At 43.9% G+C, this 26,625-nt stretch overlaps 1 protein-coding gene across 1 annotated transcript in view; it reads left to right on the top strand.

Annotated features, from left to right (window-relative positions):
• MYO10 (myosin X) overlaps positions 1-17,934 on the top strand; it is a 209,897-nt gene extending 191,963 nt beyond the window's left edge. Inside the window, exons 29-41 of the mRNA XM_046671550.1 lie at positions 1,893-1,986; positions 2,715-2,770; positions 4,750-4,892; positions 5,150-5,344; positions 6,376-6,533; positions 8,577-8,700; positions 9,267-9,564; positions 10,148-10,355; positions 11,202-11,338; positions 12,225-12,345; positions 12,759-13,211; positions 14,860-15,051; positions 16,465-17,934. Coding sequence (XP_046527506.1) covers positions 1,893-1,986; positions 2,715-2,770; positions 4,750-4,892; positions 5,150-5,344; positions 6,376-6,533; positions 8,577-8,700; positions 9,267-9,564; positions 10,148-10,355; positions 11,202-11,338; positions 12,225-12,345; positions 12,759-13,211; positions 14,860-15,051; positions 16,465-16,566 — 2,281 coding nt within the window. The 3' untranslated portion in view covers positions 16,567-17,934. The remainder of the gene's footprint in view (positions 1-1,892; positions 1,987-2,714; positions 2,771-4,749; positions 4,893-5,149; positions 5,345-6,375; positions 6,534-8,576; positions 8,701-9,266; positions 9,565-10,147; positions 10,356-11,201; positions 11,339-12,224; positions 12,346-12,758; positions 13,212-14,859; positions 15,052-16,464) is intronic.
• The last annotated feature ends 8,691 nt before the right edge of the window (positions 17,935-26,625 follow it).

Genomic DNA, 26,625 nt, shown 5'->3' on the forward strand with positions numbered 1-26,625 from the left:
GGCAAAGAAAATAATTCTTCCCATGGGAACGAACTAAAACCCTGCTTGGATCCATAAATTATGACACAAACTGGAAAAACAAGCAAACCTGGAATTATAGCCCCATCATTCCGTCTGGGACTCCTAGAGACCACGTGTGGCTTTTTGTGGTCCAGGGAATGCCCACAGCTTGTCAGCTGAATTATAGGCCCAGCTTTTGGCAGCTGTCCCATCTGTTTGGTGCCATAATGAACCTGCTAAATTTAACATTTGGAATTTTTTAGCCAAGGGCTGTTTCCCCTGACCAGTTGAACACTTTTTAAAAAATTCCTTTTTGAATTCCAAGTTATACTTGATTCAGGAGGAGAAATTTGTAAACTTAGGCGTGTCACCTGTAAAGATTGAAAATGCAGTCAATTTTATCCCTTTGTGTGGGATCCCACGTGGCCTTCATCTTGAATGTCTATGATTTTTAGTGTTTGATTTGGGGTATTTTTAAGCTTCACAAAGCAGTGGCTGAAGTCTTACCTTTGGGTTAATCAGAATTGATGAAGAAAATTCATATTAAGATATTTCCCTTGGGGCCAGCCCCGTGGCCAAGTTGTTAAGCTCACGCACTCTGCTTTGGCGGCCCAGGGGTTCGCCAGTTCAGATCCTGGGTGTGGACCTAGCACCGCTCCTCAAGCCATGCTGAGGTGGCGTCCCACATAGCACAACCAGAAAGACCCACAACTAGAATGTACAACTATGTACTAGAGGGCTTCGGGAAGAAGAAGAAGGGAAAAAAGGAAGATTGGCAATAGATGTTAGCTCAGGTACCAACCTTTAAAAAAAAAAAGATGTTTCCCTTGGTCTGCCTGAGAGTCTGTATGTCATGAATATTTTCAAGCTCTTGGTCACATTTTTCTCCTTCAGGAATCACAGGAGATAGATTTTAGTGCTTTGCTATAAATAATTTACATGACTTTTATGTATAGGATTTTTTTTTTTCTTAAATATCTCACTGTATACTAAGTACCTTCTCCTCTGCCTTATTTAGTAGGGGGTGTATGTATGTCTTTCAAGCCCCCTACAGGAGAAGGATGTCCTAGCATCTCTCTCATGGTTGGTACCTCTCACATTTTGCAGTTGCTTAGTAAATGTAGGATGGTGGATATTTATGGTCACGTTCCTCAAGCAGGTGTTGTGTTTTGAGTTACATCATGATTTCTGTTCGACTTTTCTGGGGTTGACGTGTTTTTCTTTATTATCTGATTCTCATGAGGCTGGAAGTGAGAAAACATTTGAAATGAAGATGGAAGAGTTCTCTGGTCAAAATAATTTTCCACTTTCCCCTTCAAGCAACTGTTTTCGATTCCCAGCTTTCTACGGTTTTAGTTACTAGTGTAGAAATCCCATCAGGTGGTTGGAAACCCCATTCTGGGAATGACTAGGAAAAATAAACATCAGATGGCCGTTCTGAGATGGTACATCTACACCATGGGCCTTGTTACCTTGAAATTTACTTTTTAAAAAAGAAAAGGCACCTGAATGTCCCCTAGGTTATAAATAATATCTTCAATAAAGGTCCTTGATGTAAGTGTTTTAGGTTGAACTGAGGGTTTTGCTGCCCATTTCTCTAGGAAGTTATTATCATCATCATTGAATGTCTGTAAAGGTCTGTGGGACCTAGAGGAAAGGGTCTTCCATTGACCTGAAATTGCGACGTATGGTACTTAATGGTACTTTGGCTGTTCCTTCTAACTTTGTCTCTTGGTGGTATGAAACCCATATTTACCCGGAAGAAGTAGGCAAATTAAAAGCAAAGTTGCTCAGAGATGTCATTGTCCTCAGAGAATGTGGAGAAAGGGCACCACTGTTCCGCAAATCCAGAGGTTGGCCACGCCTTGACGGTCACTCTCTCCTTCCCACAGCCAGTGGTTCAGCGTGCTGAGTCAGGTCCACGCATCCACAGACCAGGAGATCCGGGAGATGCACGATGAGCAAGCCAACCCTCAAAATGCTGTGGTGCGTGAGCGTCGGTGGGGTGGAGGCGGGACCTCCTGAGGGAGATGAGGGGACCAGAAATTTCTAGACAGTCTTTTTTTTTTTTAAGTAAAAGTACACTGATTAAAGAGAAAAAAGAACATTTTGATTAAAAATCATGTATAAAAATAGAATAAACTGTAGAAGATCATAAGTAGGAACAGATTCCAATTCTCCCACCTCAAACCATGAAGAGAACAAAAAAAATCCCAATTTTTATGAAATCGTGGAAGCACATAACACTTTTCTTCAAAGGACTTGGTGAATTCTAAATCATATTCTTTATGTCCTCTATCCAAGATATATAGAGTCATAAAATCATATCTAAAAAATAAAGTTTTATTTTTTCCTAAGAAAAATTCAACACAAAACAAAGTTTCTGAGCAGAATAAGTTTAAAATTTCATGACAGATCATAGTGTAAATCAGAAAATTTGTACTATTGAGAAAGATTTGTAAACACTTTTCACTGAGATATTTTAAGAACAAAACAGATTAATTTGTAATTTTTTTAATGAGTGTACTGTAGGTCTGCCCTGTCTGGAGGCTGTCTACGCACTAAATGAAGGAGGGCTTTTCTTAGATAACTATCATTTTGCAGTTAACCCAAAAAGAAGGAGCTTTCTCTGTTTGCCTGTTTAGAGAGTCGTAATCTGGGGATATTACGATAATGTACGCTCTGTTGAATGGCTCTCTCACTCTCATTTCCAGGGCACCTTGGACGTGGGGCTGATCGATTCAGTGTGCGCCTCTGACAGCCCCGACAGGTAAGCTCAGATGTGACTCTTAACCAAAGTGATCAGTTCCCCGTGTGCATCCACGGGTCCCTATGCTTTTGGGCCACTTCTCTCTTTCCTGGGCTGTGGATGATTCTAGGCCATGTGTTCCCACATGGTCAACCCCAGCCATCCAGAGTCTTGTCTTGGTACCCAGTTGTACATCTTCTGGAGGTGTTCCTCTCTGGCTGTCTTTGGAGTGCTGTGGGAGACAGTGGAAATCTAATTTAGACAGTCAATTAAAAAAATAGGGCCTGCCCTTGTGGTCTAGTGGTTAAGATTCAGTGCCCTCACTGCCACGGCCCAGGTTCGTTTCCCGGTTATGGAACCACACCACTCGTCTGGCAGTTGTCATACTGTGGTGGCAGCTCACACAGAGAACTAAAAAATTAACAAATAGGATACACAACCATATACTGAAGCTTAGGGGAAAAAAACATAGAGGAGGAATATTCTTCATTTGGATACAGGAACAAAGTCGGGATTCCTACAGGAAGAAAATGCCTGGAAAACAGTATTCCAGCATAGGGGTGGGTGTAGTTCCCCTTTCTAACTTAATAATGAATTTGAAATGGATTTTGATCACAATTTATATGTAGAGTGTTAATAATTAAAGCACAAACATTTATTTTCCTTGGCATTTCTACCTTAGCTGTGCCCTCCAAATAGCATGTTTTTCAAAGGCAAATCATCTTGAGAGACGATCTCAGGAGTCTTGGTGCCCAGTGACCTTTGTCTTTATCGTCTCTCTTTTTCTTTGCTGCTTGTGAATTCTGAGTAAGAATTGAAATTGGCTTCTGCTCAGTAACATAGCTTTAGAAAGTGAGTGGAAATGTGTTCAAATTGACAACAAAAACAGTGTCTCTAACGCAGAATTCAGGCGTCTCCATCACCCCACCCTTGACATAGGCTCTTCTGAACCACAGACTTTGTTTCCCGTAGCTCCTGCACCATCTTATACATGGCTCAGGAGTGTTGAACACGTGCATTATGTCAGTCATCAAAGCCCAGATTCTTGTTCTGACGGTCAAGCTCCTACCTTATCTACGTCTTTCTTCTCCGAAACCCCTTCACTACAGCAGGCTGGGCACGTGACGATCCACGCTTAGAACTTTCCATCCCCGCTCAGGCTTTTTTCTCGTTCTCATGTGCCCACCTTTGTCCCTTCTCAACTATAGAGAAATCTTCTTGTTATTTTTAAGGAGCATGTGTGTCTCTCTGTCTACTACAGTCCTGTTAACCTTCTGGGTTTTTTTTTTCCTGAACTTTTGCATCCCTTAACTGCAGTGAACGTTTGAGAACATGCAAGAAGTTGTTCACAGGCACGGCCTTAAACAGTTAGAAAGAGGGATTAGTGTGAGCAAGGGCTTCTGAGAGGCTCAGGGCATTGCCAGACAGAAAGAGAGGAGGGAGAAAGTAAATTTCCATTTTTATGTTATCCCTGACTGGAAATGCGCCCTTGTCAGATGGCTTTGAAACTGTGGATCCTGGTGGCTTTCTGTACCAGGCGTGATCAAGTGTATAAGATGTTCCACTGACACCTATTTACTGATCATCTTCTATTACTGGTGCCTGACATTTCATTACTGACCCACAGAAATATTATCCGAGGCAGTATCCAGAGGCAGAAAGAAATTTACTTTGGAGAGGCATCAAAAAAAAATTTTCCCCTGCAGTCACCTTATGCAGCCTTCCCGGAACCGAGTTTCATCTGGAAAGTTTTGCATGAAGAAATGTTTTCCCTTTCAGGACCTTCAGAATGTGTTGCTCCAAGTTTAAAGGTTAATGATGCAGAAAATAAATCCTGCAGGAATGAGCAAGGTTTGCCTTAACATAAAATACAAATAACACCTCAGGTTTTATCCCCATGACCCATACGCCAGGAAAAAGGCATTTAGTCTCGGTTCAAGTAGAGGTGATGCTGAAAGCACAGCTAAGAGGCTTTGCTCCCTTCTCACCCTGTCGCTCAGACCCAATTCATTCGTGATCATCACGGCCAACCGGGTGCTCCACTGCAACGCCGACACGCCGGAGGAGATGCACCATTGGATAACGCTGCTGCAGAGGTCCAAGGGCGACACCAGAGTGGAGGGCCAGGAATTTATCGTGAGAGGTGACTGCTTCCCGTGCTTTGCTTTTTCATAGAGCCTTGCTTTCATTTACCTAGATATCTGCCGTCTTTCCATTTTGAGCAGCTTTTCTGAGTGATTTTGAGTCTTGAGGTCGTGAAAAATAAAGAAGAAATGATCGTGGCTGTTTCTAGCAAATGTGTAGAAAAACAACCTATTTGTAAGCATTATGCAAATGGTTACCCGGTATTTGGTGTTTCTATCCACAGCTTTTAATTTACACTTGAATCTTTCTTTCCAGGATGGTTGCACAAGGAAGTGAAAAACAGTCCAAAGATGTCTTCACTGAAATTGAAAAAACGGTGGTTTGTGCTAACCCACAATTCCTTGGATTATTACAAGAGCTCGGAGAAGAATGCTCTGAAATTGGGCACCCTGGTCCTCAATAGCCTGTGCTCTGTTGTCCCTCCAGACGAGAAGATATTCAAAGAGACAGGTAACCAGTACGGTGTGCTCGTGACTGGCTGGGCTGGAAACATCGCACATGAGATCACAAGAGGTCTGGGTTTGCTCGGAGCAAAGGAATGAGATTCCTACTGAGCGTGTGTAGTTTTTTTCCCTGAAAAGAAGCTCTTTTCTTGTTGATTTATCTTCTGAGGCGCTCTCTGGTTATCTGTATAAACACTTAGTATTTAAACCATAAATAAAAAGTAAAGAAGTCTTGATTTATTGAGTTGCAGAAGGATTTTTCTAAGGAAAATGACAGGTAAACAGAGAAAGATTCTCCTACAGGAAGCTTTATTTTTCTATGCTTGTGTTTTCATCTTTTTCTCCATTGTGCCATAAGAGTCATAGTGCAAGCTAAAAACGATAAATCCTGACTGTCAGTGAACATAGCCTAGTAAATAAGAAGCAGTCAGTAAGTAGTTTTTCTGCTTTTCGGTATTATAAAAATGTGCCTAAATTGTTTATTTTCTTTTCTGTGGCTAGTTGTGATTTTGTGCTTTTTTAATATAATTATTCCCTTCGAAAGAATATTCATATATTTTTTAATATAGTTATTCCATTCCAGATTACAGCTTGTCTCTGAACACACAGACTGCTTTCTTCGCAGTGTTTTCTTTTCAAGGGACAGTCTAAGAAAGGAAGAGAGGAAGCAAAGGAGAAAGGAAGGAAAGTCAGAAATCTGAGGGGAGTTTTCACTCTTGTTTCAGAGCCTTGAAAGGGACAGTCCTTTATGCCTGTTTTTCTTTCAGAGCCACTGTTATAATCATTTCATTCTGGGTTTATTGTTTTAGGTTTGTCTTCCTCTCTCAACTGTAAACTCCACATCCTTTGGGTGTGCAGGGCAAGGCACATATAGGAATTCAAGTATTTATTGAATTAAATGACTGACTCCTTTAAAGGGGCTCAGGGGGAGGTGTGCCGTAGGCTTCTCTTGGTGCTGGATTTCTGGGACTCTGGGGCAAGAACGTCCCCTGGGCTTCAGAGGTTAGTGCTCACGTGTGTGTGCTGCTCCTGTCGCAGGCTATTGGAACATCACCGTGTATGGACGCAAGCACTGCTATCGCCTCTACACCAAGCTGCTCAACGAGGCCACCAGGTGGTCCAGCGCCATTCAAAATGTGACCGACACCAAGGCCCCGATCGACACCCCCACCCAGCAGCTGATCCAGGACATCAAGGTAAGGTAGATCCAAGCTCGTTGGGGTGCTTATAGTGGCTCTCGGATTCTCACCCTTGGAACATCAAGACGTCAACATTAGTCAAGCTCCATTTATATTCTGTAATCAAAGCCAACTCTTGGTTCAACTTGTGTTTGTGTATCCCTGCTTTTAGGAATCTAAATTTGAGATCTCCAGGTGAAATTTTACGCTAAAAATATTTTGCCTCCAGGGAAGTATTAGGTGTTCCTCGGAGGCAAACCCAGGTGTTGGGCCCTGTAGGCAGAGGGACGATGATCTGTGGTTTGGGGTTTAGGGCTCCCCATCACAGGGACGTGGTGTGATCCGTGTTGCAGACGACCTGCTATGCTGCAGGTTCCACGTGAATCCAGGTTAAGGACTTTCTAGGAGTAACACAATAATTCTACTCTTACTACAGTTTCTGGACCACACAATGGATTCACAAAGAGCCCAGATTGGTCTACAAAACTTGGAATCCTTATCCGGTGCTCTAAACTCCCAGAAGCTCCCGAGTTTCTGGACTAACTTCCTGTTAGTTGTAACTAACTAGTTCAGTTACAGTTGTAACTTCCTGTTTATAAAGATTGGTTGCTCCGTAAATGTATGTTGAATGAGTGAATGAATGAATGAATGAATGATGTAATGGCAGCCATGAACCAAAATCACTGCACTCGTTTTCTAGGAAGGGAAATGGAAACATGGGATATTCTGGTTGTATTGCTCACGTAGCTGGTCAATCCTTGTTGCAGAACTAGGTTAAGGAAATCATTTATACTGCCATTCCTCCATGTTCTCTCTGCGGGCCGATTCCCAACACAAAGGAAGGAGCTGGAGCTGTGACAGAAAAGATGTTCGAATGATAACGAGGCAGGTGTCTATTGATGTATATCAAAGGAAATTAGCTAATTGGATCCAGGAGGCAGGCTCCACCTTTATGAAGGTGGGAGAGGGTCCAATATATCAGTAGTATATTATTTCCCACCAAATTCAAGTCAGCCTCTTGATTCCAAAGTGATATCTGTTTTCTGGGTATTTGAAGCCAAAATCCAGCAAGTCTGTTATAATACAAGACTTTACAAAGCTTCCCATGGAACCCAGGGTGCTGGATACTAATAATTTCATTTATAGCCTAAAAAAATTTTTTTGAAGCATTCTTTTGAGAAAGTGAAGCACATGTCGGCCAAACTTTCTCTTCAAAGCTACAACTTGTCTATTCTTATGTTCTTTAATTGATTTGAAATCATACATCAAGAGTAAATAGAATTTTACAAATATGAAGCAATACTTTTTGAGAAATTAGACAAGTTGCCCTAATGAAGTCCATACAAAATTTAAGTAATTAAAAACATTTTTTTCTGTCTTTCAGTTGGATGTTACTAAAAATAATTTCATAGTGGAAATGACCTTACCATGACAGAATGATTCATCACCTCTCCTTCAACTTTTCTGTTTATTTAAAGTTCTAAGAGTATCTTTGGCTTTTTCATATCCCAAATTAACATCTTAAGAGCATAAATACATGATGAAATTCTATGGGAGGATGTCTTAAATTTCAGGACTATGAGGGGCAGCAGGCACGAGGGAGAACAGTCTTACCAGTAACATATCAACGTGTAGTTTTCAGGTACAGAAAGAATACGAAAGGCCAATTAAAGAACTAGCAAGATATATTTTTAAAATGAATTATAGATAATGATAACATGATTTGGCTCAATGATTGATGGTGAAATAATTAGCAAGAGACATTTAAATTAATTTTTTTAAGTGTGCATAATCTTGGAGAAGATTGTTCAATAACATGGAACAATATATGCACATGAGCTATGTAAGAAAAATGTGTTTGTGATTTGTCTTCAAACGCAGACTCTGGCTATCTTTGTGCTTCAAATTATTAATGCTAGATTTCCACGACCACCCCGGGCTTACAGATGCTTTAGACTTTGGAAAATATTCATGTGTAGGAGGATGCACATGATTTTGTTCTTTGACATATGTGTTTTTTACGATAAGCTTGCTTGCTTGAATGGCTCGCTTATTTTCCAGGAGAACTGCCTGAACTCGGATGTGGTGGAGCAGATTTACAAGCGGAACCCGATCCTCCGCCACACCCACCACCCGCTCCACTCCCCTCTCCTGCCCCTTCCCTACGGGGACATCAATCTCAACTGTAAGTGCCCAGTTCCACCCGGGATGGGACAGTGTGGTTTTGTTTTCCCAATTCTTTAGCTCTATCATATTAACTCAAAGACTGTCTTAGTCGTCATGAATGGGAAAAAGAGGTAAAATATACTCAAGATTCATTATTAAAGCAGAGATTTCAAAGTTTGGTTGTAGTGATGTGAGGATTGTTGTACTAAAGAGATTCAAAAGGGAGTCAGAAAATGCCAGCAGTCCCCATGAGCTCTGCGTTGATATCCTAGAGGACCAGATCCTAAATATAAATAGTCTTGCATTCTTGCATTCTGAGAAATTCCATGAAACCTGTTCGTCAAGAGACCTACTTCTAAGTAAGGATTTTGTACAGTAAAATAGTTCAGTTAAATAACAGAACGGTGTGACCTGCCCACCTCTGTGTTTTGACAGCTTTGGTGGCGGATTCGAATGTTTGGGGGGCGTGGTGGGCACCGCGTCACCAGGTGGATGTCTGTGCCCATTCCTCCGTCCCGTCTTCTGCTCGGATTCTGCCTTCCCCAAACCCCTCGGGTGACCTCTCTGTTCGCTTTGTTTTCCTAGTGCTCAAGGACAAAGGCTACACAACCCTTCAGGACGAAGCCATCAAGATATTCAATTCCCTCCAGCAACTGGAATCCGTGTCTGACCCCATTCCCATAATCCAGGGCATCCTACAGACGGGGCATGACCTCCGACCTCTGCGAGACGAGCTGTACTGCCAGCTCATCAAACAGACCAACAAAGTGCCCCATCCGGGCAGCGTGGGCAACCTGTACAGCTGGCAGATCCTGACGTGCCTGAGCTGCACCTTTCTGCCCAGTCGGGGTATTCTTAAGTACCTCAAGTTCCATCTGAAAAGGTATGAGGGGCCCGGGCAGAGCCAGGCGTGCGGTGGATTGCAGCTCTGAGAAAGGCCTCGAATGCAAGACGCCTATTGTGGGTCAGGGATCTCCGGGTCAGACTCATGCGCCCCCTGAGCAGCCTTAGAGACGGAACTCAGGCATCCTTTTTCTCTCTAGGCCACACAAGGCTGGGTCAGGGAGCAGGGCCAGTTTGGGATAGTGTCCTCCTATTGGACATTGGACAAATTTAATTACCGCTACCCTACATAAATAGAAAAAAAACAAAAAACTTTATTCGTGGAACAAACAGGTAGAAACAATCTGGTTCAGATTTTGGTTAAGTGTGGAAAAATAATTTCCCTACAGCAGCATGAGGCATGACTGTTTCAAGTATAACAGTGCAACAGAGCGGGGCTGGCAGCAAAAGTTGCTCCCAGTCAAACGTTGGCTCTTTGGCTTTTTAAAAAATTATTATTTAAACTAAACCTGCCAGGAAGTGGCTGGGGTTTGTTCCCTTTGCCACTGGGGGCTTGCTTACCACTCTGGTCTGGAGCCAGCCGTCCTCAATCTAGCAATTAACAGTTAGTGTTCATCTCCTAGGATACGGGAACAGTTTCCAGGAACCGAGATGGAAAAATACGCCCTCTTCACTTACGAATCTCTTAAGAAAACCAAATGCAGAGAGTTCGTGCCTTCTCGAGATGAAATAGAAGCTCTGATCCATAGGCAGGAAATGACATCCACAGTGTATTGCCACGGCGGAGGCTCCTGCAAGATCACCATCAACTCCCACACCACAGCCGGGGAGGTGAAGGAGAGGCCGCCGCGTTGCCTGCTGTGTGATGCATCACTGCCCATAGGCTTCAGCCGGGAGCGTTGTGCACAGTTGGATGGGCTCTCGTGCGCACTTGTGATTTGCATAGTACAGCTGCTCAGTAAACAAGGAGATAAATGTCACCTGCAGCCAACCACATGTATAAAGAGATAAAAATATGTGTTGAGGTTTGAGTAGAAACACCAAATTAAAATGATGCCAAGGTGTGAGACAGAATCCTGCTAATCTGGGAAGCTGTTGAGTGTCTAGCAGAGGTTGCAGATCTGACCCAGGTGTGCCCAGGTGGCCAGGGTTTATCGTACCACTTCTGCAATGAAGTGTTCCTATTTGCCATATGAACATCAAGAATGTTGGGTCAGGGGAACACGTTTTTTCTCTTCCTTTTTTTATTTTAACTTAGTATTATAAATCCAATTGGCTAAAAAGAGTAGTCGGTAAAACCCATATGTGGAAGAAACATCGGTAGATGTCACTGTTGTTTCTGGGAGTTCATGAATTTATCAGCTGAAACACAAGGCTTCAGTTTTCATGCACTTTTCATGCTGATGTGGGTTTGTAAGAAATTAGCCCAGCATCTGCCCCTACCGGTGGCAAAATACCCTGTGTTCTTTTTGGCAAGGAAGAGAGAAAACGGACTTCAAAAGAGCAAGGGAGGAACAGCACCCTTGAAATTCTGGGTGACCACACACGACAGGAGGCTGCTTGGACCCTTCCTTTTGCCGGCAGCTCCCTCCAGGTTCAGATGAAGGCACATTCTAGAACCACGTGTGTTGGGACCACAGCTCTGGGACAGCTGAGACCCCGTGATGTGTCTTCCAGGTGGTGGAGAAGCTGATCAGAGGCCTCGCCATGGAGGACAGCAGGAACATGTTTGCCCTCTTTGAGTACAACGGGCACGTCGATAAAGCCATCGAAAGCCGAACCATCGTAGCTGATGTGTTAGCAAAATTTGAAAAGTAAGTCCCTTCTCCCTGAAACGCAGCAGATTAAATAAAGGAAATGAAGAGCAAGAGTTGAGGGTTTGAATTCCGTTCCGTGTTCAGCTTCAGTGTGCGTTTGAGTTCATTTCATTTTACCTGTGTTGAAGCAGATGTAATTTTTCATCTCTCTCTGCTGGCTATTTTTCTTGATTCCTAGATAAAGCCACTGTCTTAAATAGGATATAATGTGTCATTGTTCCTTTACCCCATCCTTTCTTTCAGTCCCCTATCGTACTCATTTTCTGGGAAATTCCTGATTCTTAGGTTTTCATTTCTCATGAGCTTTGAAACTGGGCTAGTAGATACAAGCCAACTTACCAACTCTTTAAACTGCGTTTTCTGTCTCTTGGAATTCTAATATTTGATCTATGACTCTCATATCCCCAGAGTAACACAAAAGATATTGCTGCTCAGTGCAAACACAGCCTCCATAATATTCATGTCAATTTTTTTAGATATTATTGTAGTTTATTTGAAGGTTGGTGAAGGGAATGAAGAAAATAGTTTTTGTTTGTTTTCTTTTTATGGGTTCAGCATAAAGCTTAGCTGGTACTAATCAGACTGGGCTATGTGGAAAATGCTTGTTAGCACAGTTCATCGAAGGCTGCCTGTTTGTTGTCTCAAAGGGAGACAGAATGAAAGCATGTTTTTTTACCTCTGGTTAAGTAAAATTAGCGAGGAGCCCTGATCAGCCTTCCTCTTTCTCGGTTTTCTCTGCATCCCCTTCCCCACCCACTCTGTTATCTGAGCATGGACAGAATGTCTGTATCCTTAGAGAGAAAAGTCATAAAGTCAGCTCCCTGTGGGTTGCCTAAGGCCCATCTCCTTTTGCTTTCTGAGTCTCTCTTGACTTCTGTCGTAGGCTGGCTGCCACATCAGAGGCAGGAGACCTGCCCTGGAAATTCTACTTCAAACTTTACTGCTTCCTGGACACAGGCAACGTACCAAAAGACAGCGTGGAATTTGCGTTTATGTTTGAACAGGTAAAAGGAACTTTTAGAAACAGATTCCTTTACTGGCAGGGAGGTGGGGAGACCTGTTAATATCCTCGTGAGTTAACTGCTAGGCCTTAGAAATTATGCACGGCGGCAGATTTCCCAGCATGGGTGGAGTCGGCTGCTCTTCAGTTCTTTGGTAGAATGAAACTACTACACATTTGATTTGAACTCCTATTCAGGAACTGTTCTAGTTGGGGAGAAAGAGACAATAAGGAATAAAATACACGTGTTAGATGGTATCCGTGTTAGGGAGAAATTTAAAGCAGCCAAGGGGGGCCGGAGTACAATTTTTGGCTAGAGTGACCTTTGAGAGAAATCCTGGTGAAGAAAGGGAGGGAGCCGGGTGGACTTCCCATAGCAGTGTCTGGCCTGTAAAGCTGTTGGCTGCTTCCTTTCAGGCCCACGAAGCCGTCATCCACGGCCACTATCCGGCCCCTGAAGAAAACCTCCAGGTCCTCGCTGCCCTGCGGCTCCAGTACCTGCAGGGGGATTACACGCTGCACGCCACGGTCCCCCCTCTGGAGGAGGTTTACTCCCTGCAGAGGCTCAAGACCCGCATCAGCCAGTCGACCAAAAGCTTCACGCCGTGCGAGCGGCTGGAGAAGAGGCGGACGAGCTTCCTGGAGGGGACGCTGAGGCGGAGCTTCCGGACGGGGTCTGTCGTTCGGCAGAAGGTCGAGGAAGAGCAGATGTTGGACATGTGGATCAAGGAAGAAGTCTCCTCTGCTCGAGCTGGTATCATTGACAAGTGGAAGAAGTTGCAGGGAATGAGCCAGGAACAGGCCATGGCCAAGTACATGGCCGTGATCAAGGAGTGGCCTGGTTACGGGTCGACGCTCTTTGACGTGGAGGTGAGCACTGGCTGCTGTGCGTTCCGGACAGGCTGGCTGTAGCTTCAAGAACAGGTTGCATCTCAGAACGTAAATCAGTGTGACCATGGCCAGGTTCCTAAGGGGAGAGGATGCAGTGGAACACATTACTCTCTTGTTAGAGCTCCCAAAATTTTACCCTTAACGCACCCGCCCATCCACCAAAAGGTTTTTTCCTCTGTTATAGTAAGTGCTTTCATAATATTAGGAGTCAATGGAAAATTGAGATGTAACCTGTTTTTAATAACTTCTAGTCTTATGGAAGCTATAGATCCAATAAGAAAAAGTGCCGATAAAAATATGCATTTAAAAAATTAACATTTTTTTAGAACTATTTACACAAAATTAGAAACTTTGGATAGATTTGGATTTTCCATTTTTATTTTTTCCTGTGACTGTTTGCAGGGACGAACTTCTCTTTCACAACTGGAATTTAGCCATTAGCATCAACCGAGCACTGATTCATATCATAGCTTTTTTTTCCAAGCAGACCATTTATTGAAAGGAAATCTTACTAATGGTCTAGATCAAGGCTTGGCGAACTGCAGCCCGAAGGCCAAATCTGCCTACCTCCTTTTTTGTAAATAAAGTTTTATTGGAACACAGCAATGCTCATTCCTTTCTGTATTTTCTCTGGCTGTTTTCATGCTAAAATGACAGAATAGAGTAGCTGTGACGGAGACCACATGGCCCAGAAAGACTGAAATATTTACTATCTGTCCCTTAACAGATAAGTTTGCCAGCCCCTGGTCTGAGCATCCATTTTTCGTATGATCACAATCATTCAGCATGTTATCTGATGACTTTTAAATGAAGCTCTATAAAAATCTAAATATTGATTAAATCCCAAGACCCTTTCATGGCTTCTCATTGGATGCTGTCATCTGTTTGGTTGGTTGATTGAATTACATTTGTTTTTACATATAAATCAGATGCTTTCTACAAGTCCCTCCTCTTCTCGGCATCACCAGTGTGTCCCTCCTGTTGGTACTGGTTCAGATCAGCCCTGTGGTGTTGTCCCCTACGTCAGGGCTCTTATTGTTCTCCACTGACCCATGTAAGAAAGTCTGTCGTTAAACCAATGAGATTAACCACTGGATACACAGAAGGTCGTTGCTGCTCCTGGTGAAGAGATGTGGTTTTTCACAAGGAGCCAAAACCGCTCAGCATGGAGTGATTTGGAAAATTTTCCCTTGTGAACCTAGATTCTGTGTTTGAAGAATAATCATCCAAAAAAGGATTGGAGGCCGAACTAGAGATAGAAGAGTGGACCTGGCTGGGCTGCTGAGTCTGCTGGAGGAGCATCGTCACATTCCTCAGCTACAGCCACATCCGCGTAGCTAATTCTGATAGTAGGGTGATGACGTTGAGAGGTGGAGAGTCAGAGCAAGATGGAGATTTACCGTTAGGTTTCCCCCAGTGCACAGGATTGGTCGACCAGTCAGAAATTAATCCAGACAGCCAAAGAGATAGCATTTCTCGTATTTCAGTTCCCCCAGGCATAAACGTGCGTTGAATGCATTCTGTATTCCGTGCAGAGTGCTTGACTCAAAGCCTGCCCTGTGGTTTCTGTGCTCCATGTTTCTAATGCTTGATGGTCTAACTCTTAATACTCACTCTTGCCCACCAGTGCAAGGAAGGCGGCTTCCCCCAGGAACTCTGGTTGGGTGTCAGCGCGGACGCCGTCTCTGTCTACAAGCGTGGCGAGGGAAGACCGTTAGAAGTCTTCCAGTATGAACACATCCTCTCTTTCGGGGCGCCCCTGGCGAACACGTACAAGATTGTGGTTGATGAGAGGGAGCTGCTCTTTGAAACAAGTGAGGTAAGAGGCAAACCAAGGAAATCATTTCATTCATGGTCTTGAAAAAATGGAATAATAACACCCCGTTCCTGATATGCCTTTGACCAAGTAATTTTATTTGAATATTTTGCTTTAAGGCATATGAAAATACAGTATGGTCATTCCTTCTCAGCTGCAGGTCCTCGCAGGCCAAAATCTGATCATCCCAAATTTCTTCTCTATACCCTGGTTCTTTTGTAGCAGGCAGTCTTTACCCATGGAGGAAAGAAAGAGAAAGGGAAATGATATAGTTGTCCAAGGGAAAATATATAGGTTGGCAGTAAAGCCTGGTGAAAATGCGTAGACTATTATGGCAGAGAATTGCAGCTAAGAGACGGCTCTTGCAGTGGGCATGGAGCTGGAGGATGGTATCTGCTCCAAAGCTTAAAATGGAATAATAATAATACAAAACGGCTATTGAGGTCTCTGCATAGGGAGCTTCTAGCAAGCTAAGGTAGAAAATGGAAACGAATTGCATGTTACCCGGTCGGCTGTTGGTATAAAGTGATGGGGAGGCAGTGCTGGGAGGCAGCCGTCAGACCAAGGATGTGGTGTGGGAGGTAGACTAGGCTGACGGGAGGTGTGCAGGGAGATAGAAAGGGATGGGGCCTTTGAGTGGAGGGTCCCAGGCACCAGGCTGCCGGGTTTGGTCGACTCCAGTAGGCAACAGGGACCAGTTATGGGATCTTTGATTGTGCGTGACATAACGATGGTGCTTTTACAAACAGTATGTGGGATAGGATTGGAAGGGAAGAGAGAACACAGAAATGGAAGCCAGATGTCTTAACAGGGATCCAGGCCAGCCATGAGAAGGGACAGGCAAGGGGGTGGTAGTGCCCGCATCACAGGAAGGAGCTAACTTGATTTAGGAGCTGGCATGGAGCCGACCTGGGCATCCGCGCTCTCCACCAGTCTCTCGGAGCCTCACTTCTGTTTCTCCAGTTGCATCGTGAAGAGCTGACCAGTACTCCATGATCCAGTCTTTGAAAGCTGGGACTGTGGGCTCTGTCATTTACCCTTATTTTAAGTAGGGATAGTAATCGCAGTCCTAATGACACCAACACACTTTAGTGTCATTGGGTGGGGTTTTAATGTGCAAAATCTGACAGTTTTACATCAAGCAAAATTGTTATTTTTGTGTGAGGGAACCACCAGGTGGTGCCCACTGTATTTGGAAAAGCCACGGTTCCCCTTCTCCCTGACTAGGAATAGGTAAAAGCAGCCGAACTTCCAGGTCCATACAAAACTTCAGCTGTGGATTCACACAGCTGGCTACCGCCTTTTGCTCGCAGGACAAGCCCTCGCCTCCCCGTGCTGGGCGCAGGGCGTGCGGCTGGTGGGCTGGGCCCACTGACCTGGCGGAGAGTGTGACCATGTGCCGCTTCTGCCTGGCAGGTGGTGGACGTGGCCAAGCTCATGAAAGCCTACATCAGCATGATTGTGAAGAAGCGCTACAGCGCCTCGCGCTCCGTGAGCAGCCAGGGCAGCTCCAGGTGAAGGCAAGAGCCGGCCGCCGTGTCTCCGGGATCTGCACGCGCCACCCCCTGGCCTCAGCCGGCTCCTGCTGGGGAGCCCAAAGCAGAGCTGTCCAAGCTTTCTGGAAGCCCCTCGTGGAAGGAGGTGTCTCCGAGGGACCTTTCGCCCCGTCAGCTTCAGTGATCATGTATTAAGCTGTCAACCGTAACCCAATTTCGAAAGCTTTACTGCTGTTAATGACACATGCCTTAAAAGAGAGAGAGGAAAAAAACACGCTGCCGCCAAAGCAGCCAGAAGTGCCTTAACTTGTGGAACCAACACTAATCGACCTTAACTGTGCTACTGAAGGGAAATGCTTTCCCCCCCGCTTCTTGGGGAGACTGACAAAGCTTGGAAGGGGGGCGTTTATCCCTCAACTACACTAACCTCCCAGCCTGATTTCCCGACTTCGCGGGAGGGTGAGGGAGTAGGAGGGGGGACAGAGGGAGCACAAGGGGACAGTCTGTTTTAGCTGGAGTGCTGCTGGCAGCCTTCCTCGTGGACACGTATTAACTTTTTTCTTGGTTTCATCTTTTCAGTGTATGTGCTGGCCTGTGCATGCGTGTGTTCATAAACTCATCACTTTAGTCACTGTCTCACGAGCATTAAAAGCAAAGGGAGAGAGGATGTGCAATGGTGTAAACAGTCTGTCTGTATATTTTAATAGTTCAGAGTTATAGTCTTCAGTTGTTACTTTATAAAGTGGTTTTATTAACAAACCGGAATCCTGGATTTTCCTGTCTTTGCTCTATTTCGAAAGCTACATTTTGACTCAGTTTCGTTTTACATGTAGCAAAGTCTGCATTCTGTCTCTGCTGTATTATAAACAGATATGCAGCCTGCACATAACTGTATTTATAAACCACTCCCACAGCCGACTCCAGTGCTGTTTTTAGAACAATATGAAGTCATTTTGGAGTCTTTTCGTTTCTAAAAGATATAAGTTAAAAAAAGTTTCTTGGAAGGTTAGCTTGTATCATTCTGGATAGGTTATGATACAACCACGTTGAATATGGCGGAGAGATGCTGCATTCCAGAAAGGTGGAACACGTGAGCGAATCTTTAAAGGACCCTGACCTTAAATGCTGAGGCTTTAGTGAAATCCACACATATTTTATCCCAAGTTTATAATGGTGGTCTGAATAAGGCACCTGTAAATAAATCATTTATGACCAGAAGAAAAATAATATGGTCTTGGACTTTTATTTTTATATGGAGAAGTTGTAAAGACTTAGGCCAATTAGGCCTACCCACAAAGAAAAAAGAAATTTGCCTTATCCATTATGGACAGCCAGGCGAAGTCACTGTTTATTGACTCAAAGAAATCTGACAATAAAAGATACTAGCTAACCTGCAGTGTATTTTCTTTATCGGGGCGGCTCTATGTACCAGATGGTGTTTTGTTTTTATTGGTTTTGGGGTTTATGCTTTTGCCCTCAGAGTGTCTGTGTGTGTGTTTCATGCCCCAGGTCTGAAAAGAGACATCTCGACTGCTCTTAGAGACTCAGAGCTTGACTCCAAGAAAGCTGAGAAGGGAAAAGACAGGGTTCAGTGAAATCACAGAGGTCTAAGGACTTGAGATGTGTGTTTCTGTCCATCTCCTGTTGCTTAGCCCCAGAATGTGCCTGATCGTGAAATCAAGATCCTGCAACCTGCTTGCAGCCCTGCTCACTGAAGGACAGGATACACAGGCCGTTTAGCCACCAATTTATCCAAAGAACCAGCTCAGGACATGGGGTCTCGGCTGCAGAGGCCCCTCAGCCAGACACGGGATATGAGCAGCACCGATTCCCCCAGATGTCCCAGTCCCCTTCTCTTACTCCCCACGCGTTCCCACCTCTGCTTGTGTCCAGGAGTGGCCACCTCCCACTCCACGGGGATTGGGGAGGAACCTGAAGCCTGGTGCTGCCAGACACCTGTGGCCTCTAGTGACAAAGAGGAAGGGGAGCTAAGACTCAGATGTTTTGTTGTCTTTATTTCAGGCCCAGAGAGAAGTAGGCAGAAGTGCCTTTTCCACTGCTCACCACTCAGGGTTCCCTCTCTGACTCCTTGTACCCCAGAAGGCCACCCTTCACTCCCAATTATATTTGAGGAGATAGGCAAAGAAAGGTGAAGGGACTCAATGAAGGTATGGCAGTAGCACCAGAGCTAAAATCGAGCTCTCTTTATACATAAGCCTTTGCACGTCGATAGCTTCCTTTTGCCTTGTTTTGATGCTTTATTTAGAAATAATTACAGATTCAGAGGAAGATGCAGTAGCATGGACAGAAAGGCCTGTATTCCCTCCGCCTGGTTTTCCCAGTGGTAACATCTTGCATCGCCGTCGAACATTATCACAACTGAGCAACTAATACTGAGCTTGCTCCGTCCACCCAGCTTATTACGATTTCACCAGATTTACACACTCTCACTCGTGCGTGATCTCAACAAGTTTGAACATGGTCAGTGGAGTAATTCTGAACGTCTCTGCTTATTACAGAGAAAGGCATCCATATATGGAACGTGGTGTCACTGTAGAGTGATGTAGGAAACCTAGTTGTATTTGCATTTGTTTTCATTTTTAATTCTTTTGCAAGAGAATACACATAGGTGGGTTTTTTAAAAAATTCAAATGGCAGAAGTAAAGTTCCTTTTTCTCGCAGTCATGCCTCCCCTCCCCAGTTACCCAGTTTCCTTCCCCAGAAACAGCTCTTTTTACCATTTTCTTGAATATCCTCCCAGAAATATTTCAAGCATATACTCACAGATATATCCCCTGTCCCCTTCCCTTTTAAAAAAACAGATAAAAGCAAAAATTCTTTTGCGCCTTGCTTTTTCTCCAGAATGATATTTTTAGATATGATTCCACATAGTCCCTATAGATTGCTGTATTCTTTTTGATAATGATCTAGATAATTAGATAATGTCCTGGACAGCTTTGGGGAAAAAAAACCAGTCCGCCTAATTTCTCCATAAAAATAATTCAGAAATCTAAGAAGCAAGTGCTTCATAAGATCTGTTACTCAGCACATTAAGTTGAGGTCATATATATGCTATAGTAAAATTCTGTATTATCTCATACATTGGGATCTTTCATAAGTTCTAGAAATATTCGTGCACCTATTGGGTATAAAAATAAGTGCTTTAAAAAAATCTGAAAATCCTCACCCTCCAAAAGTTTATTAGCTAGTGGGAGACAGAACAAATATACATAAAGCTAAGTTTGGCCAGTACCCTTGGGCCTGTTTCATACAATTGATCAGAGAAGCATTGTGATGTTGGACCTGGATTCTAGGTTTGGCGTTGCCACTTTCAAAGTATATAATTTTAATCTTTTAGGTCAGGGATCAGCACACTACAGCCCGGAGGCCAAATCTAGGTCACCACCTGCTTTTGTAAATAAAGTTTTATTGGAACAGATCTCTACCCATTGATTTGTGCATTGTTTATCCATGGGTATGTTTGCCTTGCCCTACGACAGCAGAGTTGACTAGTTGTGACAGAGGCCTCCCACAAAGCTGAAAATATTACTCTCTGGTCCTTTATAGAATTTACAGACCCCTGTTTTAGGTAATTACAGAAGTATAGTGTTTCCTTTATAACCTCTTGTCAGCTATAGTAAGAATTTTGATTCCTCGTGTTATGCAAGGAATATAGTCCCCAGTTTTGAGATTGTTGCTTTAAGTGTTTCTTGTCCACTATTGCGAATGACCTCCCTGATTTCCCTCTCTCCATCCCTCCCTCCCTGCATCTCCTCACCAGCACAGGCTAGCTCAGCATCACCTCTCAGTTCTACCTCCTCTGCAGCAAATGGAGCAGAGCCCCTCCAGGACGGAAACTGCCCTCCCTCCACATGCCCCGAGAAATCCAGCACCATGCCTGCCTGGAACAGTGCAGGGACTAAGCTTAGCCAGAAATAGTAAACAGGTCACAGACCCAGCTCTCCAGTGGAGATCAGATGGATGCACAGCAAAGTGCTAATGACCACACAAGGTGACACAGCGAGGGTCAGGTGACTGTCAGGAAGTAGTGTTCAGTTACCCAAACAGGTAGGTCGATGTGACCAGGGTGGCCAGGGGAGGTCTCCAGGTGAAGGGGTGGTGAACCTTGAGCCTGTCTTGCAGTATGGCAGAGGGGAAGGAATTCCTGGGGAGGCCTGGGAAGGAGCACAAGCACAGGTGTGGAGGTGGAGGCGGCGTGGAGCAGGTGTCAGGGCAAAAGTGAGAAGCCACGCTACAGCTCCCTTGCTGTAGCCCCAAGTGGCATCTTTGGTCTCCATGTTTCCACCTTGGTGCCTCTCATCGCCACCCCCTCCATATGCGCTTTTCTCCACAGACCAGATGCCAGAGGGGCTTTATAAAGCATAAATCCAAATATATCCCTCACCTACTCAAAACTCCTATGACTTTGTCTCACCAAGATATAAATCTCTACCACAGCACCGTGTGTTTCCTGCCCCGGCCTGCCTCTTAGCTCCACGCTACCTCACTCACATTTCAGCCAGACTGACTCTGCCTCAAGAGTACATTATCTTGGTCACGCTTTCATTTCATCCCCATTTTATCAGTCCCTCGTCTTAGAGTATTGTGCCCAGCAGTGAGAAAGGTGAGTGACATCTCCTGGTGAAACCCAGAGTCTGTACTCAAGAAGAAGAGAGCTGTAATTCCCAGGCACCCGGAGCTCTGGCAATGAGGGTGTTAGATGTTTCTCAATGGGCTCTCCAGGGAAAAATAGACCTGCTCTATAGTGTTTGCTGATTTTCATGGGTTCAATACTCCCACCATGGCTAATTTCAAGCTCCAAGCTGACATCACTGAATGCAGAGTTGGATCAAGATGCAGGGTCGGCTCCCTACAGCTGGTAGGAGCTTGGTCCTGCACACCCCAGAAAGGACATCAATAATTTTTCTATAAAAAATTGGCAACTTCTTATTCAGAAGAAAATCTCCGAAGGAAATAAGAAAGAAGATACTTATAAAGCCTTAAGCACTTTGGGGAGAGGGGGGAATTATGTGAGAAAATTAAAGATGTTTTCAAAGTATATAATCTGGCCCTATCTTTAGTTTTCTCAGAGACTTTTATTTTCTCTGTCAAGTAATAACAGGATTACTGTTGATTAGCAGTTTGAGACATAAACAGGATCTACTACCCCCAAGCCATCCAGACTGTTGCTTGGTGGGAAGCAGTTGCCAGATTAGAATTGTCATCATTCCCACCTGATGGGCCAGAAGAGAAAGAATGATGCCTCTAACTCTGATCTCTTGGGGCAATGGTTCGCTACAAGTTCACTTAGTGACCTGACACTGAGGAAATTTAACAGCTCTCTTGATTAGAGAGGAGATAACCCCAAGGATCAACACTAACCATAACAATTTAATTGACTTTCATTACTAAGTATTTGCTAAATTTTTGCTGTTTGGATAGAAAAACAAAACGTTATCTCAGCAGGGCTTGCAAAGGAAACATAAGAACTGTCTTAATTAAGTTGGTTAGACTCTAGTTGGGGGAAAAGGTGTAAATATCTGAAACAAGAAGTTGATTGTAACATAGGAGTATATGGACCATCTGCATATGTGTGGAGGGGGTCCAGAAAACAAAAGGGTGAGGAGGAGAGTTTTCAAAGAGTATTAAGCCAGAAAAATGCAGATTTGTGATGTGTAGTGTGAGTACATGCCAGTAGAACCAACAAATGGAAGAAAATCAATGAGACAAAAGTAAGCAGAATGTGGATTTCTAAGTAATTCCTTCTTACACTCTCCTTTCATTGTGTTTCCCTTGATGATCTCTCTCTCATGTGATCAATGGCATTAGTTACCTTTTGCTCAGTACATATTATGTTTCAGGCTTGGTGCCAGGTGCATTATCTCACTGTGTCCTCACAATAGCCATGATGTAGGTGCTAGCAAACCTGTTTCATTAGAGATACTGAGATTTGGAAAGCAGTTTATTTACTTGCTGTAGCAGTCAGCTTTGCTGTGTAACAAATCACTCCAAAATTCAGTGGCTAAAACAGTCATTTATTTAGGTCATGATTCCATGGGTTATCAGTTAGAGCTGGGTTTGGGTGGTGGGTCTCTCCCTGCTAGTCTCCCTCATGACTCTTCAGTTCAACTGCATCCAGGTCAACTTTATGGATCTTGCCTTGGCTTTCTCATGTGTCTGGGGTCTCAGATGAAAGAGTTGAGCTCTGCTCCATGTGGTCTCTCATCTTCCAGTTAGCTAGGCTTGGCTGATTCACAGGGCATTTGGCAAGGTCTCAAGAGAGCAAGTGGGCACAGACTAGGCCCCTTGAGGCTTAGGTTCAAAACTGGTACATTGTTCATCTCTGCCATATTCTGTTTGCCAAAGCAAGACACAATGCCAGACCAGAACAAAGAGGTGGGGAAACAGACTCCATCGGTTGATGGAAGTTGTTCAAAGTCACTCAACAAGAGGTTGGAGAATTGGGCCATTTTTGTAATCTACCACACTTGCTGAAAAATCACAAAACTACAATAGACAGAAAATTCAAATCCAGGTTCATCGGACTGAAATCTTGCTCTTTTCAGAAAGCTATACTAAAATCCAAATACTTTCTCTACTTTTCTTTATATGGTCACACCCAGTCTATGTGGCATAGTTTATCACCGTCCCATAATCAGCTTCCTCCAATTAGATGCACACTTTTAACGTAAACAGACACATGCCGACCATATTATTCCCTTTTCCAAGTGTCTGCTCTTATTCTCTTGCCTGAAATGACCTTTCTCCCCGTTCATATTCTCTTCATCCGTGACAACCTGGCTTAGATTTTAATTTCTCCATAAAGCTCCTGTGGCAGAGACTGCTCCCCATCCCCCAGTAATCCGTCCATTCTCTCTTACCTTGTAGTATAGAATTCCCCTAAGTTTTAGCTCGCAATGTATGCTAAGCTACAGAAAACATTTCCCAGCCTCCCTACTACTTAGTGTGTGTGCTAGTTTTGAACATGTTGCAACTTCTTGACACCCCTCCCATAAAAAGGAGAAGTCGAATTCCCATGAATATGGGCCAGCCGTAGTGACTCCACTTCTACTAAACAGAATGTGACAGAAGGAATATTGCATGGCTTTCAAAGCCAGGTCATAAAAGGTGACACATCTCTGCCTGCTCTTTCTCTTGAGACACATGCCTTAGGAGCTCTGAGCTGACATGAAAGAAATTGCATTAGCCTGAAGCTGCCATGCTAAAAAGACTAGGTAAAGAGGCCACATAGAGACAGACAAGCCCCAAGTGTACCATCCCCCACCTGTTTGTTTTCTCAACTGCAACCTTAAGACATGTGAGTGAGTCTTCAGATTATTCCAGCCACTAGCTTTATGCCACGTTTCATGCGAAATACACTCACTCCCTTCCTCTGAAGGCATCAGGTTCAGGCTTGAGGCCCAGGATCTTGTGATAAAAATCAAGTTCTCGTGTGAGTGAGGCTCCATGAGTGTGGTTCCTGACGTACCGCTCATCAGTTAACATTCCTCTTGACTGGAAGATCTGTGTACTAAAGGGACGAGTTTTCTGTCTTCCCCATACAATAGTGGGCCTGGCACGAGATAACTGTTCTGGACACTCTAATTCAAAAAAGGGGAAACCAGGAGGCATGTAACAGTCACTTGTCTATGGTATTTATGGAAAAAGAAGGATGACTCGGGCTGTCTCCAAGAAGCCACGGAGAATGATTCCCTGTTGGTGGAACTGAGTCCCCCTCATGGGATTGGTAACACGGGACCAGCTGGATTGCAGAAATTGCATGAAGCAGAAATGTAAATAATTTGGGCCAGAGGACCAATTGTGGTGGCTTTAAACATTTCCGCAAATTCTTTGATAATCCTCCCATGAAAAGGTGGAGTCTAATTCTCCTCTCCCTCTAACAAATAGGATGTGTCAGAGGGGATGCTTTGTGACTCCAAAACTAAGTCATAAAAGGGGACGCTACAGCTTTTGCTTGACTCTCTGTCCGGACGTGTTTTTGGAGCTCTGTAGCCACCATGCTGGAGGGACTTGTGGAGAAGCTGTATCGAAAAAGATGCCAAAGGAAGCCAAGCTGTGCCAACCCCAGCTATTTAAGTCTTCCCGACATCAACCACCAGACATGCAAATGAGTGAGACTTCAGATGCTTCCAGCCCCCAGCCTGCAAGGTGACACAGCTGATGCCAAGGGGAACAGAGAGATGCTGTCCCCACTGAGGAGGTTCCAACCACTTCAGGAAGCCCAAAATAGGAATAATAGTATGAGAAATGGAAAAGATTTGAAACTGTCATTATTTACAGCTGATATGACGAAGCCCTTAGTTTATCAGCTGATCATGTTGGATTTTCTATTAGAATTAATGAGTGTAGCAAGATCACTAGATAAAAGGTGAATATTTTGAAAACCAATTGCATTTCTATATAGCAGCAACACCAATTATAAATTTTTTTAAAGGATACCTTTTACAATATTATCAAAAACATTTACTATCTAAGAGAAAATCTAAAGAAACATTGTATGCTCTGATGTCAAAGCTCATGACAACTCCCACAGTCTGAACTAAGATGTAAATGGGTCTTCGAAAGCATCTGAAATGAGGTGAAGCAGAAAGTACTATGATAGAATTATCAGCTAATCTTAAAAACAAAAATAGGATGGAGATAGAAGGCAATGGGTTTATAACCCAATTTATTAGCTATACAGGTGAGGAAGCTAAAGACTCAACTTCTAATTTCATGGTCCTTGCCCTTAAATGGTGCTGAGTGTAAAACATAGTAAAAGCATCTAACTTCTAAAATAAAACAAAATGCATCCCTTGATGACAGAGAAAGTTCCACTTATGGGTTAGTAGAGAGCTTCTGCTTGAAATGTTTATTTTGTATTTTAAACCATCTGGCCTTCTCTTGCTTCGTAGAATCATGAATTTTTTTAAAAGTAAATTTCTGTTGCTATTCAACCAGAACATGCTACCTAGAACCATTCACGTGAGAACACATGGATTGCAGATTGATACCTGCCACTGCAGGCCCCTCTCGTTCCCCCGATTCTGCACAAATGACTCTGCCATTCAGGTCTCAGCTTAAATGTCATCTCTCCAGAAAAGTCTTTCCTCACCACTAAATATAAAATAACTACTCTTTACTGCATCACCGTGTTTTCAATAGCACTTAAACTAAGCGATATTTTCTTGTTTGTTTAAAGTCTGTATGTCTTCCTCAATTAGAATGTAAGCTCCATGAGGGCAGAAATGTTTTCATATTTATTGCTGTCACTCTATTAATTAGAACCGTGTCTGAACATAGTAGGTAGTCAGTAATTTTTTCTTGAATAAGTGAAGGAATTGTGACTTTCATTTGGGGGCCACCCCAGCTGAGATTCCCTACAGAACAGAGCCCAAGGCATAGATTAACTGCAGAGGCTTTGGGAAGTCAATCCCAGGGCAGCAAGGATAAGGGAGTGAGGCGGAAGAAGATGGAAAGCAATGCAAAGTAGTGTATTACCATGCCCACCACTGCTTCCCAATAAGCCATGAAGAGACCCAGCCAGTTGCTCAGCAGGAGCATCTGTGTGGCCACGTGGGATGTCTCTGCACAGGCTGTATAGGGAAGTCCTGCCTTGGAGCAGACCTCCAGAGAGAGGAAAGAAAAGAAATTTCTCTTCCTGGCTCGGTCGTGTCTCCTGTTTCCCATTGGCTGAATTTCACTATGTGGAGAGTCAGCTCCCACACATTTCCATGTCATCTGGTGGCTTTAAAAGCTCCATAGGAAGCCGTATCCCACGCTGTGTTAGGGTGAATAATGGCCCCCAAAGATGTGCACATCCTAATCCCCAGGACCTGTGAATGTTACCTTGTATGGCAAAAGAGACTTTGCAGATGTGAGTCAATTGAGGATTTTGAGATTATTCTGGATTATCCATGTGGGCCCACTGTAACCATGTGTCCTTATAAGAGGGAGGCAGGAGATCAGAGGCAGTAGTAGGAGACGTGGTCATGGAAGCCAGGGGTTGGAGTGATGCGAAGAAGGGTCCTCAAGCCAAGGAATGCCAGCAACCTCAGGAAGCTGGGACAGGCATGGAATG

The sequence above is a fragment of the Equus quagga genome, chromosome 9 (genome assembly GCF_021613505.1).
Source record: "Equus quagga isolate Etosha38 chromosome 9, UCLA_HA_Equagga_1.0, whole genome shotgun sequence".
In the NCBI taxonomy this organism is placed as follows: domain Eukaryota; kingdom Metazoa; phylum Chordata; class Mammalia; order Perissodactyla; family Equidae; genus Equus; species Equus quagga.